The sequence below is a fragment of the Kryptolebias marmoratus genome, linkage group LG20 (genome assembly GCF_001649575.2).
Source record: "Kryptolebias marmoratus isolate JLee-2015 linkage group LG20, ASM164957v2, whole genome shotgun sequence".
In the NCBI taxonomy this organism is placed as follows: Eukaryota; Metazoa; Chordata; class Actinopteri; order Cyprinodontiformes; family Rivulidae; genus Kryptolebias; species Kryptolebias marmoratus.
In genome coordinates this window covers 6,586,437-6,606,958 of record NC_051449.1, presented here as the reverse complement: position 1 = coordinate 6,606,958, position 20,522 = coordinate 6,586,437, and the positions used below count along the sequence as shown (strand labels likewise).

Here is a 20,522-nt window from a genome sequence, read left to right as displayed (position 1 = left end):
CCCCCACCCTCAGCGTACGGCATCGGCCTGCTCATCACCTTCGTGGCCCTGGCCTTGATGCAGATGGGTCAGCCGGCCCTGCTCTACCTGGTGCCTTGCACTCTGCTCACCAGCCTCGCCGTAGCGCTGTGGCGCAAGGAGTTGCCCCAGTTCTGGACTGGAAGTGGATTTGTGGTGAATACCAGTTTGATATGACCGCCTACCGCAGAAGAAACAAAAAGACTTTTTTTTTTTTTTTTTAAAGCCACAAAAGACAGTAAAACCAATCTAGCGCAGAGTTAAGTAAGATTTCAAGTTTTGAGTAAGCCCTTTATCTAATTCCCTCCATTCCCTCTGTTTCACCCCACCCCCCCCTCGCTGCTCCTTATTTTACTGTGGCTGTGCTGCAGTCTGCTGCTGAGGGCTCAGCTGGCTGCCAGTGTCACTGCAGGTATTCGAACCGGGCTTACACTCCACAATTCTCTCTGAAATCTCCTCTCTGTTGGAAAAGAAGCTTCTCATTTCTGCGTTGCTGACAGGCTAGTGATCTGTCCTTAATCAGACTCGTGACCTTAGTGGGAGTTTGTGTAAATAACCTTCCCTCTGACTTGTTTATCTCTGCGTACATTAATGCCTCTGACAACCGAGCACATAAAGCTCCCAGAACTGCTGTTTAAATTGTGAGAGGAATTACTGTAAAAGTCTTGATTCTACACACAACCCCAGTTTCGAAAAAAGTTGTGACTTGTGTAAAATGTAAACCCCCATAAACCCAGATCGAAGATGTAGTTGTAACTTTGAATGTTATGGCCTGAAAACATCTCAAAGATTTGGACAGGGTCAGGTTTTCCTCTGCTTCTTCTAACAACAGGCTGTAAACGTTTAGGACCTGAGGAGGGCAGCTGCTGGAGGTTTTGGAGGGATTGTTGTCCCATTCTGGACTCTTACAGTGAAGCCATGTTGTTGTAAAGCAGTGGCGCCCAGTCCTGGTCCTGGTTTTAGATCTTTCTCTGCTTTGATGCCTGATCTGAATGCCTGAGCGATTAACGGGCTTCTGCAGAACTTGCAGACCTGCTGAAGAGCAGAGAAACATCTAAACCGTGCAGGACGGTGTCCCTCGGGGACCAGGGTTGGACACCACTGTTGTCATGGACGCAGTATGTGGTTTAGCACTGTCCTGCTGAAATATGCAAGGCCTTCTCTGAAAAGGATGTCCGGATGGGAGCAGATGTTCTAAAGCCTGTATATACTTTTCTGCATTGATGGTGCTTTTCCAGATGTGCAAGCTGCCCATGGCATGGTCACTAACGCACCCCCATACCATCAGAGAGGCAGGCTTTTGAACTGTGAGCTGATAATAGGCCATCTGGTCCCTCTCCTCTTTAGTACAGAGAACATGGCGTCTGTGCTTTGATTTATGACCACAGAACAGTTCTCCTCGCCTCAGTCAGTTTCATTATTCTGGAATTGTTTCCCAGTTTCAGATGCAGTTTTCTGCAGACAGATTCTTTTTACACCCGGTCCTCTTACGGACCTGTTCTTATTTAACCTAATTGGTTTCAAAACGCTCCTCCAGCTGCTTCTTATTCGTACCACTTACGTTTACAGCCTTTTGTTGCCCGTCAGAACTTTTTTCAGAAGCTTTGCTGCCATCACATTTAAAGGTACCTCTTTTTGTCTTTCCCAAAAAGTGATACAATTCCTTAGTTTCCTCGTATGTTTACTATGTTCCACTGTGAAAAGATACGGGTTTCTAGGATTTGGGAATATTTACATTTTACAGAACGTTACAACTTTTTCAGAGTTGGGGGTTGTATTTTTTTTTTTTTTTTTCCAGCTCCTTTGTGTGTCCGCTCTGTTAAATTTTCAGATTAATCACTTTTCATCCCTTTCATCACTTTCACTTTCTGCTCCCCGCAGCCTCCCATAGTCCTCGCGCCAATCAACTGCACGCAAACTGCAGAGCCGCCGCCGCCAGCACCGCCGGCGCCGGTGGAGGAACCCCCAGCCGAACAAACCACAGAACCCACCAATCAGAGCGAAGACGCGCCCGAGCAGCCGCCTCAGGAAACGCCCCCGGAGGAGAAAACCCAAGACAAAACCGACGATTAGTGTGTGTATATATATATATATATATATATATATATATATATATTTTTTTTTTTTTTTTCCTTTTTTTTTTTTTTTTTTCCCTAACTTCACTTCATGTTTTAATTCATTTTTCTGCAGCGGCGTCTCAGTCAGTGGACGTTTTAAACACGTAATGTTTAATTTGCACCTGTTGCAAAGGGAAAGAGCGGTTTGGTTTGGGTTTTTTAAATGACTGAATAGCGTCAAACATACCAAGTTTTAAAAGCAAACTCGCCACCTTCTGCTAACGCACCATTCGCACAGAAACTACAGCAGGAGGTGTTTTTACACTCGAATGTTAACACTAAAGGCCCGGTTATACCAGCATGTTTACGGTGATGTGTGGGAGCGGTTGTGATTTCTGCGTTCAGGAATCTAAATGAAATGTCTGAAGCTTTGTGCCGTCGTAGTATTTAATGCCTTCCGATGGAGACGACTAAACATACTGAGGGTATAATGCTTTAATCGGACAAATAGGGTTTTTTTTTTAGCATTCTTAAAAAGTAATTGTGAGTTTAATGGATGCCTTAAACAAGAATTCGATTAGACTCCACGCTTCGGGCCAAACGTAAAAAGCTGAAAGAAAATCCACTTTGAATGTTTTTTTTTGGTTCCGAAGCTAGTTTGGTATTCGCTCTCCGGTTAAAGCGGTGCTGAAACGACACGGGTCACAAACCAAACGTTAAAACTTGGCCACAAGCGGGTGGGACTGGATTTTCCGGGTCGCGTCACGTGTGTCGTCAGGCGGGGAGGATGTAAAAACGAGGGTGACATCAGTCTGAGGCATCTTTACTTTTTACTGACATTAAATCTCTGACTTTGTTCATTAGATCCGACGCCGCAGAGCTGCTGAGTTTAATCCCCTTTAAAATCTGGTGCTGTCATGGCTGTCGACTGAGCCCAAAGCTACAAAACTTTCCTTTTTATCTGTTTCTCTGAACCGTTTGTCTGTTGTTCCATTTTTTGGTTTCACATTAAACCAGTCTGATGCTCTAAAAAGGCCGATTTACGACGCGCTGAAAGTTAACACTACAACGGTTTCCCTCTAGCCACTAATTGTCTTAAGCAGAATTTTTTTTTTTTTTTTCTGGAGGGGTTTTTTTGGCCTTACTGTGTCTGTATTGAGAGTTGCTGTAGAATGTGTCACGTGTTTAAAAACAAAACGAAACAAAAAAAAAATGCTTTCTGAAAACCAAGAGTACTGTACTCAAAATGTGCTGCAGTTTAACGAGGAGCGAGTGACGTGTTTTGTTACCAATGTTCTTAGAGTTTGTATAAGGCATTTGCACACTATTTTTTTAATTCCATATGTTGTTTTGGTCATGCATTTAGGCGTTTATGTTACTGCAAAGGTTTTAGGAGGTGGAAACTGATGTGAGACTCAAATTATTCAGTATTCTGTCGTTCTCTGAGACTATTTCTGACCCGAGGACACGCCCAGCGGTCCGTGGAGACCACCTTCTTCTTCTTCTGGGTCATTTCTGATCCAGGCTAACCATCTTCTGTGTACGAGAGGTAAAAATCCAAACATGTATTGGCAGCTGAAATGTCTGAATGTGTTCCCTCGCTGATTCCTGATCAGTTCACCAGGGCGACTCATGATTCATCTTTTTAAGTTTGTCGCCACTAGTGGTTTTTAATGCCTCTGAGGATCACATATAATAAAGGAACATTGTATTTGACGTTTGCTCTGGTGTTTTTTTGCCTCCTGCGCTGATGTTTAAGCCGGAGCAGGAACGCTTAGTGTAAACCGGTTCAGTAAATCTGAGTTCAGACAGTAGGACTTGGATGGACGGAAGCCAAACATCATCTAGCCCGTCGCTGTGGATTTTGGGTTTTGAAAGTGTCTTTTCATGGCGCGGAGATGAACAGCGGTCCGACAACGAGCCCCTTGTGGCTCCAGCTCACTGAAGGGGACAGAAAGAGTTTCTGTTTACTGCGGATCAACTGACGCGCTGTCTGCTTCAGAGCTCTGAGCAAAAACCCTCTCGCTGTTCATCCTTGCCACCTCCAGAACCCTAAACCTCTGAAGAGCAACGATGTTTTTCCCCTCTGCATACAGTCCAGTTCAGCTTAACAACAGCAAAATATAAAGCTTGATTTTAGGAGATTTACACTCAAACTCTACACCTCCATGTCTGTTTAAAGTTGGTTTCCCTCATTTGGTGTAAAAGGCTTCCTTCCTTCAGGGTGGCGCAGTGGTGCAGTGGTTAGAGCTGTTGCCTCCCAGCTAGAAGGCTGCAGGTTCGCTTCCTGGACTGGGGCCTTTCTGGGTGGAGTTTACATGTTCTCCCTTTGCTCACGTAGGTTTACTCTGGGGTTCCTCCCAAAAACCAAAAACATGCATGTTTGGTTCATTGGTAACTCTAAAATTGTCCTTAGGTGACCAGGTTTGTCTCCATGTGGCCCTATGATGGACTTGGGACCTGTCCAGGGCCAGGGTGTCCCTGCCTCTCACACAGAACATTTTGGTCCTCCAAAGAGAGCCCCTTATCCCTGAGGTGTAGATGCCCAGCCGAGTCCCTCCTGTGTTCAGTTTCTCCTGGATCGAGGGTCTGAAGTTTCCTAACGGCCCTCAGGAGGGAGGGGAGGGAGATTAACTGCATGTGAGTACATAAATGAAGTGTCTCGTGCAGTTTAAAGCCACAATCTCCAGTCAGGAACTGAAAAATCTCGCCGGGTGGGAAGCGAACAGAGGTCCAGTTTAGAGTTTGTTGTGTCCCGAATGACTGACTCTCCACCAGCAGGCTGATAAACATACTAAATCTAAATATACTTCACGTTCAGACCTTTGTCTTGAAGCAGCTGTATGATCCCCACATGAAGCATCAAAGTCAGACTGACCGAGCAAATAAATAAATTTTATTTCCAGTGACTCTGGAAATGTTTCATCACAGAACGTAAATTCAGAAAACCCTTTTTTCGACACGAGAGAGAAAACAAAACAAAATCCGATCAGGTGAATCGATTTGTCAGATATTTAAAAATTTAACAATCGGGAACAAAATGCACCAAGAAAATCACTTCCGAATTTGAATTATTTAAGTAAAAACCACAAAATTAATCCATAACACTGAATAAAAAAAAAACCAAAAACCTTTAATTCTACGTTCAGTAGGATGAGTTTTAATATTTTACACGAGTTAAGCAGTGTTCGGTGTGTTTTAACCAGAACTTGTGATCATTGATTATTTAACCAAAACATGAAATAACATAAAGTCAGAAACGGTGTTAATAAAGTGTTGGTTTCGAGCTGAAAACTAATACTGCGATGGGGACAACCGCTGTCAGCAGTCAGGAAGTTCAAACTGTTTCCACGCACCTGTCTTTTTATTAATAATTAAAGGCTAATTTCCTCAACACACCCTGTTGATTTCTTTTACACACACTGAGGACCAAACCCACAGCAGGAAACTTAATATTTACACAGATGTAAACTTGGTAAACCTAAACTGTACACATACCATTAAATTAAAGAGGAAGCCGAAGACGTGAGTGCTAAACGGTTACAGAAAGTCTCTTTACATTTAAAATAAAATTTAAAAAAAAAACAAAAAAAAGAAAACATCTGTGTGAAGTCTTTGGCTTTAAAAAGCTTCATTTAAAACAAACTTTTTCAAAATTACAAATGAGCCTAGATTTTTAAAATATTTTCAACATTTTTTTTTTACCCTGAATGTGCATTTTTGTTTTTGGCTAACTGGAACCAAAACAGGTTTTCTCCATTTAAAACGTACCACTGCCATAAATAAAGTCTTTATATCACACACACACCACCATGGAGTGGAGTGTGTGTGTGTGTCCACACCCTGGCTCCGTCCTTTAAACGATGACCAACCTGTCCTCTTTTTTCTTAATGTCTTTAGGGAAGGGGGGCGGAGGAGGTGGAGGCTCTTCGCTGCTGTCCCGCCTGTTTGTGCTGAACGACTGAGATGGTTTGACGTTCTGAACGGGCGCTGGAGGCCTGAAGGTGTCTGTGGAGGGAGAGGGGACAAGCATGAACTACACCCGACTCTGCAGCGAAGGTTAAACCACCGGTTTCCACATTTACTTTGTTACTGAGCTCTTTGTCTTTGTTTCTAACCTCCACCCTGGTGATGGTATCAACCTCTGACTATCAGTGGAAAACCTGGCCGAGCTGAAACAGATTCTATAAACTGAGCAGGTGAACCTGTTACAGGTGGTCACTGGCTGTTTAAACCAGCCAATCCCAGCTGGTCTGGCTTCAGGACCCAAAAAGAGGAAAATTTCAACGTCTCGGATGTACTGAATGAAAAAGGTCCTGCAGTTTGAACCAAAAACGACCAGAAAGTGGCGACATTAGAGAGGGGAAGGTTCACTTTTATGAATAGTTAGCTGCATTTTAATTAAAACCAAAAACTCTTCACTTCAGTAACTTCAGAAGTGGCTTCAGAAAGACTGAAAATATGTAGCTTTAGCTGAGCATCCACGCACTGAATATACAACAAACAATGTCACCTATTCATAAGGATAACATAATCAGAATGCTGACTTCATTTATTTTTATTTTTTACATTTGTTTGCCCAGTTGAGAATCACTGCTGTAAACAACCTTTCTGTCTGGTTATTATAGTCACAAGGAAAACAACAAATTCATTATTTATTCACAATGAATCTGTCAATAAGTGGGTGAAAACAACTGGGTTTAAAAGAATTAAATGTTTGATGTGAAGTAAAAAGGCTCATTATTTCAGGTGATGTGTGAATGTTTTTAAACTCGTACCTGAGGTTAAGCTCCTCTTTGGACTGGTGTTACTGATGGTCCTTAGGCTGCCTCCTTCTTTGCTTGTCGCTTTGATCGGCACCAGGTAACTAACATCTATATTAGCTGGAGGAGGAAAGACAACAAAAATCAGATTTCCGTCCCGTTTAAGTCTGTTAAAAACTGTCTGACGCCACTGTGATTTAAACCTGAAGAGTTGATATGAGTTTATTACAGGAGATCGGTGAGGTCTTCCCAGATTTTACCCGTTAAAACTTAACAAGAATTATTTCTGAAAGCCCTTGTTGGCCGCCGACCTGCGCTGTGCGCCCTCTTGTGAGCCCGCTTTGACTTGTAGCTTTTATATCTGCTCTTGGAGGATGTGGCGAGCTGTTGGGGGATCTGCTGCTGCACCATCGCGGCCTTCTGCCTGTGGGAGGTGGTGCTGCTGGCTCGTGCAGGGGGGCGTTTCTGGCTGATGGGTCGGGGGCTGATGCTCTCCCGTCGAGGTGGAACTCTAGGAGGGATGTCCATCGGCTCGGAATGGTTAGCGATCGGGACTCGGGTCGTCGAAGGTGCAGTCAGGGTCCCGCCTCCGTTTACTACGCTCCCCCTGTGAGACTGGTATGGCAAGGACTGTGAAGGGAAAGGAGGGATACGTTATCACCCCTCAAAGGGAGCTAAACCAGCCGTCTCATCCTTTATTACCTCTTCAATGTTAGGCTTTATGCGATTTTATGAATAAATTCGATTTTTTCAGTTATTTAAATTTAAAAACATTTTAATTTAATAGTTTCAGACTAGAAAATACTTTGAAACGGAGATTAAATGTTTAAAAGGTTCTTTAAGTAAATACAAAAACAAACAAACAATGAAAACATGTTTGTCAGTCATAATAAATCTGACTTTTCTTTGTTTTCTCACCTGTGTAGGATCATCATAATTGCGGTTTTGATTCAATCTCAACCTCCTCTTTTCTAAATCCTCTTTATCCTTCTCTATTTTCTTTGAGGTCACCCTCAGGATCTCCAGGTTCTTCTGGTAAGCCTCCCTTTGCTTCTTCAGCTCAGAGTTCTCCTCCTCCAGCTTCTCCTCCCTCCTCCTGCACGCCTCCTCTCTCTGCTGCAGCTCCGTCTCCAGAGCCTTCACCTGGAGCCTCTGCTGCTCCGTCTCCTTCTCCCAGCGCTGCCGCTCGTCCCGGAGCTGAGCCTGCTGCTTCTGCAGGTCGGCCATTTCCTCCTTCTGCTTCTTCAGGGTGCGCTGCTTCTCCTGCTCCAGCAGCATGTTGTTGTAGCTGCGAGAGGGAAGCTTGTTCTTCATCTGGAAGGCCTTCTGCATCTCAATCCTGCTGTCCTGCTGGGCGATGACTGCCTGCGCCATAAACAAAAAATTGGATTTTAAACCTCAAATTTCTTCTCATAACTTTTAAAAGAAAATCCAATATTTATCTTAAAAGGAAAATAAAGCAAAACAAAAAGAAAATGTATGATAATAAAAGTGATTTCTAGTCTTACTTCTAAGCTGTGGAGCGCCTTTGAGAGCTTCAACACACGGTAACACGCCTACGGAGAGAAATAAAATAACAACGATTAAACAGATGTAAATGGGAAACAGGACAAAGGTAAACAGAAGAACCGAGGGCTGTTACCTCTTTGTCAGGAAAGTGACTGGAGGTAGAACTGCTCTGTGGGACTCGATGGATTTCAGTTTCATCATCAGCCTGTTTTACAAACAGCACAAAGCACAGAAGTGTCATATTTAGGTTATTTTAGCCGTTTAAAGAAAGAAAATCTCACAAAGGTCACTGAAATAACTTGAGACCGACAAAAGTAAGAGTAAGAATAAAATTGGCTAAAAGTCAACTAATGAAATTCAGACGTTGCTTTTGAATTTTGGTTCAGCAGAACTAAAGAACTGAATAAATAATGATAAAAAAGATGGTTTCCTGAACCCAATATTTTGCTCCAGAACCTTCTGAGTGATCTCTGACCCTCTCTGAGGCTCCAGAAAACCTTGATAGTCTTGAGATTTCACTGGACCCTGACCAGATTCAGGACCCCCCCCCCCCGTGTCAGACCCAGAACAGAACCGAGCCCCCTCCACGTTCCACTGCAGGTACAGGGTTCCTTTCTTTATACGTTTAATTTTTGGGGGCTGAACACAGAGCTGATGGGACTTGTTGCCAAAAAGCTCCAGTTTTGTCTCATCTGTTTAAACGACGTTCTCCCAGAAGCTTTGAGGCTGATTTGGTTTAATCTTCCAATAAATCCTCTTTGGCTCAAACAGTGACTTATGGCTCGATCTGAAACTGATGAACTTTGACCTCTAATCACTTTGGAAGACCATTATGGGATTTTCTTTCTTTAACAAGAAAGGTACAACCAAATTCAACCGTGTCTGTAAATATTATCTATTTAATAAAAGAGCTGAACATCCAGAGTTCAGATTCCCTCACTTACAGACTGTTCCAGGCCTTCAGAGATGGACATTCTCTTCAGCAGATTTTCACAGCTGGTTTGGCGGCTGTACGATGAAACGACCACATTTCTATCAGGCGACTCAACTCCATCTGAGAAGGTTCAACATAAAAAAAACACTCAGACACAAAATTATAAAGACAAAAAAAAAGTCTCTTACAAAACAATGTATATTGCTTGTTTTAGGATGAAGCAGTAGTAAAAGCAGCAGACAACTGGATGGGATGTTAATGTAGGTGCTGTTTTTCTCAGTGAATCAGTTTGTGGACGGTGATTACAGCCATGTTCTTTTAGATGGCTTAGCAGTGGCCATCATTTCTTAAATACTTCAATAAAAAAGTCTTACAGTTTATGTTGGGGTTATCGTCCCACCCTGCAAAAGTCTGAGCCCTCCTGACCCTCCCTCCCTGCAGCTCAGCCTCCTCTGGAGGGAGGTTTGGGTCTCTTATCCTCATGAAGAACCGGTTCTGCAGGATTTCCGCTGCAAAACAACAAAACAAAACTACTTAAACAGGTACATTCTTTTAAATATATGATCCAATTCATTCCTCAGTCCCTTTTGTTAGATTTAAAAAAAGTTTTTTTTCCACAGACAGCCAACACGCAAGAACAAAACAACCCGGTTTTCTTTCCGCTCTTACCGTCTTTGATGGCCTCGTTGAGCAGCGCCTCCCCCTGCTGGAGGTCAGACGCATCTCCTCGCAGCAGCAGCCCTTGGTGGGGGCTCTCCTGGCCAATCAGCTGCTTATAAAGAGCATCGAAGATCTCCTGCTTCTCCGTCAGACATTTTTCTAACAGGTCGTCCTTCGCCCGCAGCAAATCTGAAGAGCAGCAACAAGCAGAAGCAGTGAAAACAGAATCCATCTCCTGTTTTCATATCATTATGGATCGAGTCCTTTAACCATCTTACCTTGATAATATTGCAAACTTGCAATCATTTTATGATACCGGTCCTTTTCTTGACAACTGAAACACAGAGACACGTCTTTCATTGCCATCTTTGAATTATTATTATAAAGTAATATTTAAAAAGGATAAGTCAGCCCATTGAAAATATGTGAATGCTTCGGTTTTCCCACTTAAGGCAGCAATGCTTTGTAACAACTTTATGATCAATATTTGGTTCCTTTGCCACTTTCACAGGTATACAAGCCTCGTGCTGATGTCCCCCATCGCCGAGGGACTCGAATAGTAAATGTTTGTTGCTTTTGAGGTAATCAGTTTTCTCGACTGGAATTGAATGGGACATACAAATATACGCCCTTTAATGTTAATATTGTTTGACTCCAAGAACTAAAGCATCGAGAGTGACACTCAGAGACACTTAGGCCTAGCTGCATCCACACACCAAAATGGAGGTCGGTACGTCACTCATTTTTCAAGTCATCCAGCTCATAAGGTCACGGCCTCTGATTCTAAAGACTCCCCGACTCGATACAACATGGACTGATTGCAAACATTCAGAAAAGCCCTCGGCTCACTCTTCCACAGCTTCTCGGATGAGGGTCATCCATTTGTCACGCTCCTCTTTGGAGCCGGCGTAGATCTCGTACATTCCCGCCATTCCAACGGTGCACGCACAGATGATATACAGGCCTTTGTCCTCGTGGGCTACTTCTCTGACAATCACTCTTTGAAGGAAGATCACTGGTTGGTTGTTATCCTGTGTGCAAGACAACAAACGGTGCAGAATATAGATATATAGAATATAGATCACTGCATTGTAAAGACCGTAGGATAGCAGAGAGTTCAAAAACAAACTTTCAAACATCTCTTTTTATAATAATCTTTAAATATCTGTGCTTTAGATCTGATATTGCCTTTGTGACCTCTGGTTTAATAAAATATTTACTTGATCAGAAAAAAATGGAGACATTTGTGTAAATGATACAGTAGGCTGTAGATAAAAAATAAATTAAAGTTTAACAGTGTCGTTTTCGCAGGACTCACCACAGAAGCAAAAACAAACTTCTGGTCTTTTTCTTGTAAGAAGAGGAGCACGTCTGACAGCAGCACAGCAAGCACTTCTGCAGAGGAGATTCCAGCAGCCCAGCATGAAAACACACACACACACACCGCTGATGTAACACAACGTGCCGTAGAGACAACCTTCAGAAATAGCTTCTTTGCATTTTTATGAAATGTCGTTTCGTGGCAGATAAAGGTAGAGCTAGTTTTTTTGTTTGTTTTGTTTTAACTGTCTCTAAGATTCTAGACTTTCAGAAAATAAAAAGTGGAAGCCACTGTTGTTGCGTTAAAATTAAATGAACCACTGAGCTTTCAGTGACCGCTTTAAGCATCAACTCTGTTCACAGAAACACTTCTGAGCCATCAGCTGACAAACACACTCACACTCTTTAACCAACGAGCCCAAGACAAACCTTTCTGTTTCCCAGAGGACTTTAAGGCCACGACGCCTTCATGCAGCAGACACCTGCTGCTCAGGGTCAGCTCCTCTCTGCGGAAGACCCGGCCATCCTTCATCCGGACCTGAGTCTTTGGCTCCAGACGCAAGCCGATCTCTCTCAGACGCAAACTCATCTCATGCTCTCTGACCTGACTGTTCACCTGGCAGATTGTGTCCTTGATCAGCTCCAAACCTTTCACCAGAGACCTGCACTCCTCCGAGTCAGCTGCGAGGAGCGGGGAAACAAGTCACCGACCGATCGTGCGCGAAAACACTGAATGTACAACGATCGGCAAACGACGGGGAAGAGATTTTTACCCTCCGTGTTCTTGATGATTCGTTCCACCAGAAACGGGTACTTGGTGATGCGCTGGGTCACCAACAGGAAGCATTCAGGGATTCCCAGTCGTCGCACCAGAGAGAACTGATCCATTTTCTGAGAAAAAGTAAAAACAGGTCTTGTTTTTAAATTTAATCCATAGCATTACTTCCTTTATTAGGTGCAACAGTGCAGCGTTGACCCTGCTGTGGAGATCTTCACCAGCTGTGATGCTTAAAATTGACTTGAAACATCACCGACTTATTCTGAACGCAGCACTGTTTGAATAACTTATTTAAGAAAAGCCATCTCAGCTGCCTCAGAAAGGCTTTTTCTAATTTTAGTGCACCCTTTACAGACTTCAGAATACAAAAACATCTGTTTAAAACAGGAAGCAGTGTTGATTCCTTACTTTAATGAAAGCCTGCAGCTTCTTGTTGCTCTGTAGCTGCTCTTTGTATAAGCTGACAGCTTCACTGTGTTTGCTGCAAAAGTAGCCATAAGTTGCCATCATCTGGTCTCCCAGCAAACCTGAAAACTGACATAAGAAAGAAAAGGTTTATTTATTATGCATTTGACAATAGCTCATGTAAAAACATTAACTTTTGAAATGAAAAAGACAATAATTCAGAGCTGTGGTGGCTCTGTTTAGGTTATTTTTGCTTCAACTAAAATTGTTTTGGGGCATTTGATGTCCGTGTCACAGCCTCATTATTAGATCTGTGAAGCAATCATATCCGCATTGCAGACATACCAGCCTCTCGTATCCTGGACACACCAAACAGTTCAGAAAATAACAAAGACTCAAAGAGGTGGACAGACAGAAAGAGCTCGTTGCTGCCAGGCAGCACAAACAGGAAGACCGTAAACAAAACCATTTATTCTAAATGAGCTCACATTTCTGATGAGGGGTGAACCAAACCTGCCTGTGATGACGCTCAGCTGCATGTTGGTCCTTTGATTTAATTATTTGGTTTGGAAAAACCTTAAATAAAAACCATTTCTCATTTGCATGGTGTTTTTGTTGACAAAGGAACTAAAAAGGACAAAATAATGACCTGATGGCAGAAAGCAGATGTTCTGGACCCCGTTTCCCCCCCACCTGATTGATGAGAATGTCCCCCAGCTGTGTGATGTAGTAGTTCTTTGAGCTGCCTTCCTCCTGGCTCTCCTTCTGGCGCTCTTTGAGCAAGTTGAGGAAGAGCTGGTGGAGGCCGAGCAGAACCTCTACTCCGGGGAAAAGCTGCTCCAGCCAAGCGTTGTCCACCCGAAGAGACTGCTTCAGCTCGTACATGTAGATGTGGGTAAGGATCTTTAACGTGCGCACATGGTGCATCTCGGTCTGGATCAACTCTAGGAAACGATAAGAAGTCTTTATTGCTGAATATTCGGACTTCTGGATAGCCTGCCTTCAGGCTCATCCATCTGAGCAAAGTATGCGAAAACAAACTAAGTGACACGAGAAGAAAAGGCCCGTCTGCGTGTAATCCAACGGACTGGTGTTCCTTTCATAAAAACTGACTCAAACGGAGTCAGACACACCCCAGTTTACAAATTCAGGCTCGACTTCTGCTTCAGCGTACCGTAGATGGCATCCTGTCTTTCAATGGCGTCTTTGTTCAGGGATTTCAGGTAGTTCTGGTCCACAGCCAAGCTCCAGGTCTCCGCCTCCAGATTCTGGGCATCAGACTTCAGATCAATTTGCAGCTCTTTATAATCTGAGACTGAATAACACACAGGAGACTGGAATCAGCCAAAAATAGCTCATTATCTGTCATCACACGAGTATGTTTCAGTAAATTCTTACCAGACACACATGGGATGTTTTTAATCATTTATAAAACATTAATATTGTGCCAGTTTGGGCTGTTAAACAATGGCTTTCTTAAATCTTTACTGCGTTTTTTTCTTCCTTGATCTTCTTCTATCCAAGGCTAACAGCCAAAACTAAACAATATTCCTGAGCTGTTTATCAGTGAAGCTTCATCGCGATCTTTCTCTTTTATTAAAAGCTGTGCGCGGCTTTCATCACTAACTGACCTTTTGGGGCGTCAGGCTCAGCCTGAGACCCGGAGTCCTCCGAGGCCTTCAGCCGCCAGCCGTCAGCCTCGTCCATCTGCGCTGAGCCAGATCTAGTTGGTATGCGAGGAGATAAGGCTCAACTGGTAAATAAAATGTGATGTCAGTGCAAAAACATGCACACAGAAAGGGGAAGAGGGTTGCTTAGGTAAACAGAGGGAGTCTTGTGAAATTATCTACCCAGCATCAAAGGAAAGAAAACCCTGATGTTAAAAGGAACAACAACAAAAATGATTCAGAATCAGGTTTTCCCCTGGAAACACCCCCAAAAAAGCAAAAACATGCGATCACCCAGAGATTTGAGCTGTGTTATTGATCACTGACCTGGAGCTCATGTCTCTGTGTGAGGAGGGAGCAGGTTGAGAGCTGGATGTGTGGGGGGGTGACAGTCATACCTGCTCAGCCTAATGGAGGCCGGGGGAGAAACACCGTCCCCGGTGCTGCGAGACAGAACAACAAACAGAGGAGCTTTTTTAATAAACTGTTCTGTTAGTCATGCATTTTGAAACCGAATCGTAAAAACGCTGCCTCCCAAATCCTTCCAACAGCTCTCGCTGTCTCTAACAAAGGAAAAGGAGCGTAAACGGAGAACGGAGCTGTTGCCAGAAGACTCTCGTGAAGAGAAAACTGGTTTGACGGACTGTGTCAGCTCAGGTCGCGCCGGCTGGAGGGAAAAGTACAACTAAAAAACAAGACATCACCTGTTGCAACAGGTAGCTGCTAAAGCAACAGCTGCAACACAAACAGATCAGCTTTTCCTCCGTCTTTACTCAGACACACACACCCCTGCAGAGCAGAGGTGTAAAAATGTTTTCTATTCCAACGTGACTCTGCTCTTTAACAGTCTGCAAAACCCAGAAGCGTCCTACAGCGAGGAACAGACTGACTCACCCTGCTCATGATCGCACACGTCTTTGTGTCGCTTTTAAACGTCTTCCACGGACTCCTGACGACACTGGGAAGGAGAAACTTGTTATTCCGGTACATAAAACCACCGAGTCTCCCTGAATCACAGACCGAGGTTGTTTGTCTAACCCGTGTTCGTTTGTGTCCGATTGTCATATTCGTGTTGAATGAACCCAGATGTTCTCCTCACAACACGCTCCACCTGAGTGGGGCTGAATCTGATTCCCAAATTTGTATTTTTCTGCATGCAGTTTGTATCTGTGGTTCTTTTGAATCCTTTCCAACACTGATTCAATTTTCTAAATGTTGCGAATCCCAAGTATAATTCAGATTTAGAGGAACATTAGGCGGTTGCTTCAGTCCTGGCAAAAATGCTAAAAATTTAAATCTTGGTAACTAAATGTAACAAGTTTTTTTAATTATTATTTCTACAGGAGATAACCAGAAAGCAGCAGCTGTTAGAAAATCAGACACACCTAAAACTCACACAGGCATACAGAAGCTCTCCTATTATCCGTTTGTCCAGGTTTTTACTCCTAACGTTTGCAGCTCAAAACTGCAAAAAAGCATCTTTTATTTGTACCAAAACATCTTTTTAAACAAATACGAACGCAGTCTAGTTAATAATCATTTGATGGTGCTGTTCTGAGCTTTAGGGTTTTTTTTTTTAGGCCTCCAACCTAAAAGTGAGTTAAGATCAAAATCTGAACAGCCATTTTTTTTTGTCTGTAACAGAAAGTCAAAGCAGATTTATTTCTTAAAAGGTAAGTGGAGTAAAGTCAATCCAGACAATGGAGCTTAAATGCAACTTAAACATATAATTTTACAACAAAAAAAAAAGAGACGCGTTTTCTACCTTCTTAAGTACTTTTTTTTTGGTATCATTTTCCTGTCTTTGGCAGCCACACCTGAAGTGATTCACCTGCACTGGGTGGAGGAGGAGCATGAAACGCAGGTCGTAGCCTTTAAGAGCAAAACAAGACCAGCGAGTCCGCCGAGTGTCCCTGAGTACGATCAAATTCTGCCAGAAAATAAACTGTTTGTGCAAAGCAGTTTCACTTAGGCTGAGGCAGAGCCTAACCACAGCAACACCCATGCTGCTGAGTGTGTGTGTGTGTGTGTGACAGCTGCTGATGTTGGTCCATCACAACAGAAACCAATCTGACATGTTTAAAAGCTCTGACCCTGGATCAGTGCTTCGTGCCCGTTCGTCCCAAAGCCCGAGGGGCGAACGCGCCTCACATCGTCACACGTGGAAAATCGGGTGAAACGGAAACGATAAAAAAGGCAGAGCACTCCTCGAGAGAATGCCCGTCGCCCGCCGCCGTTCACACCAGAGAAGCCATGAAGGCGTTTCAGTCAAACCTTGAAAATATCACGAGATGTCACAAACAGAGAAAAGGTCAAACTTCAGATCAATATCTGTGAAACTGGCTAAGTTAGAGACATTCTTGTGTGTTATTGTAAGGTCAGTTGGCTGTGGCAGCCATCTTGACTCTATGAGATAGTCAGTTTTACACATACAGCCAACAATTAGTTTATGAAAGTTTTACTCAAGGTTTACTCATTAACCAACGAGATACTGGCCTCTTCCATCTTTGGAGGCATGCCACTGTGCATCTGTCAGCATCTGTCGAAATGTAAACCCCGCCCTATGTGCACGGCTGTAGGCCCACATCACTGCCTGACTATAAACATTTCAGACGTGGTTTCTTAGAACGGGTCAGCCTTAAGCTTTAACTCCTGTTTGGTCCTCAAGCGTCTTAAAAAAAGCAGTTTAAGTTTAACCTGCTGTGCCTCACTGTCATATGGAGCCCAGCAGGTCACGATCTGGGTCACATGTCGCGCCAACACAGACAAACAACCACGCAGATTCAATTTACAGTAAATTTACCTCAACTGAACTTCGTCCAACCTCCTTTCAAAGCACAAAACCACTCAAAGTGCTGACTTGTACACTTAAAGCCATAATACCGGTCAAAAGAACCACTAAATACTACCAAAAGTCTACTGCATAATTGGTAATAAATGAGCGAAATAAGCAGAGTCGTGTTTTGTTGCCAACAATTACGAGTCGTTCGTTTACATTCAAACACTGAGGCGTTCACTCGGACAGCTTCGGCGCGTGACGAGCATCGAGTCGGTCAAACAATCCCCGGACGTGAACGGAGTCAGAGGGAGAACGATGGGGTCAGAGACGCCAGGTGAGAAGAGAGGAGGTGAAGTTCATCTTCTTCTTCTTCTTCTGAAAAGAAACCGCGAGCCGACAGACGCGAGGATGTCGAGCGGTGGGGAGTGTTAAAGCAAAAGCTGGGGCTAAGATTGGATGAAATAAGCTGAAATATTTATAACTCTAACAGAAGAATTTCTGTAACTAATCACCAAATTTAGTTGTAAACAAAGGAGAGGAAAGTTTACTGTTTTTAACTCAATTTTTACAAAAACCTTGATGGATTTTTGTTAAATTAACCCCCAAACAATCATTTAATGGTGTAGAAATTGTGTTAGAAGCATAAAAATTTAAATCAAAAACATTGAAAAATCACATAATTTGACAGCTTTAATGACAGAAAAGCATTCTTGCTAAAACACCTAATTGTTGGTGACAGTAAGCGGGCTGTAGCAGCTGCTGCTGCTGCATCTTCGTTTCAGCCCATTCATTGGTCCATCTTCTAGAAATAACCTCGCTGTGATCCGACGGTGCGAACAAACACACCAAAAACCCCAGGTATAAGGTTTAAATTACAACACTGTGGTCTGCAGGACAGAAACTAATTCCCAGATGTGTGACATGTGACTTGTGCGCTCCCTAAACTCCATAAATAAAATGCGTTTGGCGAACACTGATATGACGGTCATCACAGTGTCAGAGTTTCGACCCAGTCGTTAAAATCTGCCTCCTCCTGCTCTGTCACTGTGAGTCGACTCCGAACCCTGAAGGGCTTTTGTTTCCATCGTGCGAGTCGCTTTTAAAAGACATCAACGTTAGGTTCCTTTGGAGTCACAGAATAAACGGATCAGAAGAGGCACGTGCCTAAAAAAAAAACCCATCAGAATGACACAGTGGGGGTAATTTTAGGAAGCCGGTGTTCAGAAACAGCAGGATGGGGTTATTCCTGAGCTTCATGGGAACAGGAATGTGAAGAATGCCTGAGATGACAGGATCTGACCTAAGCTTCCCATGGACAAGGTGTCAAATAAACTGAACAGACAGGTGGTTACGGCAAGCAAATTTACCATATAATCATTCAAATCGGAGAGAAAAACATCCCTACAGGTAAAAACGTTATTGAAACATCCTGCTTTTGTATTGTGGCTCTTTAAATAGATATTTAAAACAATAACTTGAGTAATGAGTAGCAATTTGCATTAAAAAAGCCATTTTTGCATCGCAGTATCGTTTTAACTTACGAGGGACGCCATGACTGAGACCGTGGTGTGATTATATGATAGAACGGCTTGCCATACATTTGTGTGTGTGTTTTCGAGCACGAGCCGGAGAACGGGAGTGGCTGCAGGTGACTCTTTAATATTAGCTAACGTTTTAGCCCAACGGCTGCTTTAGCTACATTTAACCCATTTAGCGCACAAATCACTGCCGCTTTACAAGTTCTGCGAGGTGACACGTTCAGAATCGCCCGCTTTACGATTTTCCGCAATGTAAAGTTTAATTAATAAATAAATCACAACAACTTTCATTAAAACCAACATTAAAGCGACGTTTCACACATTTTACGCTAGCTGGAGTTACCATCGTTACGCTCGTTTCCCACCTGTAACCCTTTCCAAAACTTTAGTTCCTTTAAAAATAAATAAATAAATAAATAAAGAAAGAAGAGTCAAACATTAGTTCCAACTTACCCGGAGATGCAATAAACTCCCAACAGGACGTATCGAAAGCAATAATTAACTCTCTGTTTACTTCCAGCCAAAGATAAGGGGAGGTAATTATACCTCTCAGTGGCTTCCACTAAGCAGAAAAATAAAAAATGAGCATGTCTCTGGGGGAACAAGTGCACACACAGAGAGAAAGAGGGGGGGAAAAAAGAACAAGTAATGGGGCTGGACGAAGGAGGGGTGTTTTAAAAGAAAATCGTCAACCTCTTCCAGTCTGGATGGCAGGTCGTTGTAGCATATAATAAAAGCACATACATTCCTATTTCTAAATGAAACAACAGATATGTTTTTAATTTTTCTAGTCAAAACAGAAACTTCCTGCTTACAATCAAAATTTTGGATTTCTCAAATGTCTTCTTATAGATATCTGTTTTTGAAGAAATTCTGTAGAACAATTAAATGGTAAATTGGCTTGCCATACTCCATTTCACAATGGGAATCTTGGTTCAGTGAAGGCAGCACAGGTTCACCTGACAGCAGGCTTGAAATTAATGCAGACAAGAAGATCTGTGTTTCTGCTGCAGTGATGCTGGCTTTGGTCAATATACTCTGATATGTAGTTACTAACAAATACAAACTGCATGGCAACTTTTGTAACGGGCACGTTTTTGTTGTTAAAATGACAAAACAGACAGAAAACTAGCCAGTTCCTTGACAAACAATCACTCAAAATGAGCAAAAATATAAGACACGATGACGGCCAAGCTGGGAACTGTGCAGGATTTAAAACCTGTCTTGTTTTAGTTTTTTGTTGCCATGTTGTAAAAAAAAAAAAATACAACCAGTGTATCAATAAGCTTTTTTTGTGTGATAATAAATTCAATATTGCCGCTCAGCTCCCGCAGATTTAATCTGTTGTTGCTCATACCAAGAGTCAGAGGTACCGCAAAGACTTGCTGTGGTGAATTATACGTATATGCAGTATTTTGGAAAAAATAAAAGCAGCTTTTCTTTGTGTAGACAACTACAGACCATGCAGGTAGGGGCTCAGGTGTCAGCCTGAGTCAGAAGACATTTTCACACCGAGTTGTTATTGTGTTAAGGTGAACCAGCCAGAGTGACTTTTACATCTCAAACCGCTGTGGGTTTTATCTGCCATGCGTCGACACAACACCGGGGCACCTCAGGAGTTCAGGAGGTTAAGTGACCGAACAAACAAACAAATAAAATGATCTGAAAATTAATTAAGATCTTCAAAAAAGTGTAAAGAAATGAAGGATGAATCCAGATCAAGTTCTGGATTTCCTGGATTACTTTCAGCCCCCTTAATGCTTTGTTTCATTAGTATTTTACATTATTTCTGTGCAAAACCTGTATTATTAGTGTAAATATCCAGTGAAACTTTAAGAAGGTACAGAGTTCCTTCACATCACCAGCCGGGTTTCATACCAGTGACTAAAATCTTCTTATATTTAAAAATAACCTTTAAGCTCAATCTCACGCTCAGAGTATGTGTTGAGGATCATTCTCAGCTACTACCCCACCAAACTTTAGGTCAGTATCTGTAAAACTGACTGAGTTTCAGACAAAACTTAAAACATGTGTTATAGTAAATTTTAACAGGTGAACTTGTTTCATTGTTTCAGAATCGGCAGAGAGGAGGGT

General features: G+C 42.7%; 2 protein-coding genes and 1 long non-coding RNA gene across 7 annotated transcripts in view; 2 read left to right on the top strand and 1 right to left on the bottom strand.

The window, feature by feature from the left end:
- The window catches only part of sppl2 (signal peptide peptidase-like 2), a 10,375-nt gene extending 6,584 nt beyond the window's left edge, over nt 1-3,791 (top strand). Inside the window, exons 14-16 of one of the 2 annotated variants that reach the window (XM_017410828.3) lie at nt 14-174; nt 390-430; nt 1,900-2,042. In XM_017410828.3, coding sequence (XP_017266317.1) covers nt 14-174; nt 390-430; nt 1,900-1,909 — 212 coding nt within the window. In that variant the 3' untranslated portion in view covers nt 1,910-2,042. Of the gene's footprint in view, nt 1-13; nt 175-389; nt 431-1,899 lie in introns of both variants that reach the window. The other variant, XM_017410827.3, reaches the window with a different exon arrangement.
- arhgef18a (rho/rac guanine nucleotide exchange factor (GEF) 18a) lies at nt 3,181-19,059 on the bottom strand. 4 transcript variants are annotated; one of them, XM_037981923.1, is made up of 21 exons: nt 18,882-19,058; nt 15,006-15,069; nt 14,439-14,554; nt 14,076-14,197; nt 13,619-13,759; nt 13,138-13,388; nt 12,448-12,573; nt 12,035-12,152; nt 11,691-11,942; nt 11,260-11,336; nt 10,791-10,972; nt 10,220-10,275; nt 9,951-10,130; nt 9,656-9,790; nt 9,292-9,401; nt 8,481-8,552; nt 8,347-8,394; nt 7,757-8,203; nt 7,150-7,468; nt 6,854-6,958; nt 3,181-6,083 (listed from the first exon to the last, which is right to left on the bottom strand). In XM_037981923.1, the coding sequence occupies exons 4-21, from the start codon at nt 14,149-14,151 to the stop codon at nt 5,932-5,934; spliced, it is 2,847 nt and encodes a 948-aa protein (XP_037837851.1). In that variant the 5' UTR covers nt 14,152-14,197; nt 14,439-14,554; nt 15,006-15,069; nt 18,882-19,058; the 3' UTR covers nt 3,181-5,931. The 4 variants fall into 4 exon arrangements, 3 of the variants coding, with proteins under 3 accessions (XP_037837851.1, XP_017266611.1, XP_037837850.1); XM_017411122.3 differs by having other exon boundaries at nt 14,076-14,167; XM_037981922.1 differs by lacking the exon at nt 15,006-15,069 and having other exon boundaries at nt 14,076-14,167.
- On the top strand, nt 9,687-10,971 carry LOC119618053. Its single transcript, XR_005234576.1, has 2 exons — nt 9,687-9,823; nt 9,902-10,971. It is a non-coding gene; the product is annotated as an uncharacterized LOC119618053 (long non-coding RNA).
- Nucleotides 19,060-20,522: the final 1,463 nt, after the last annotated feature.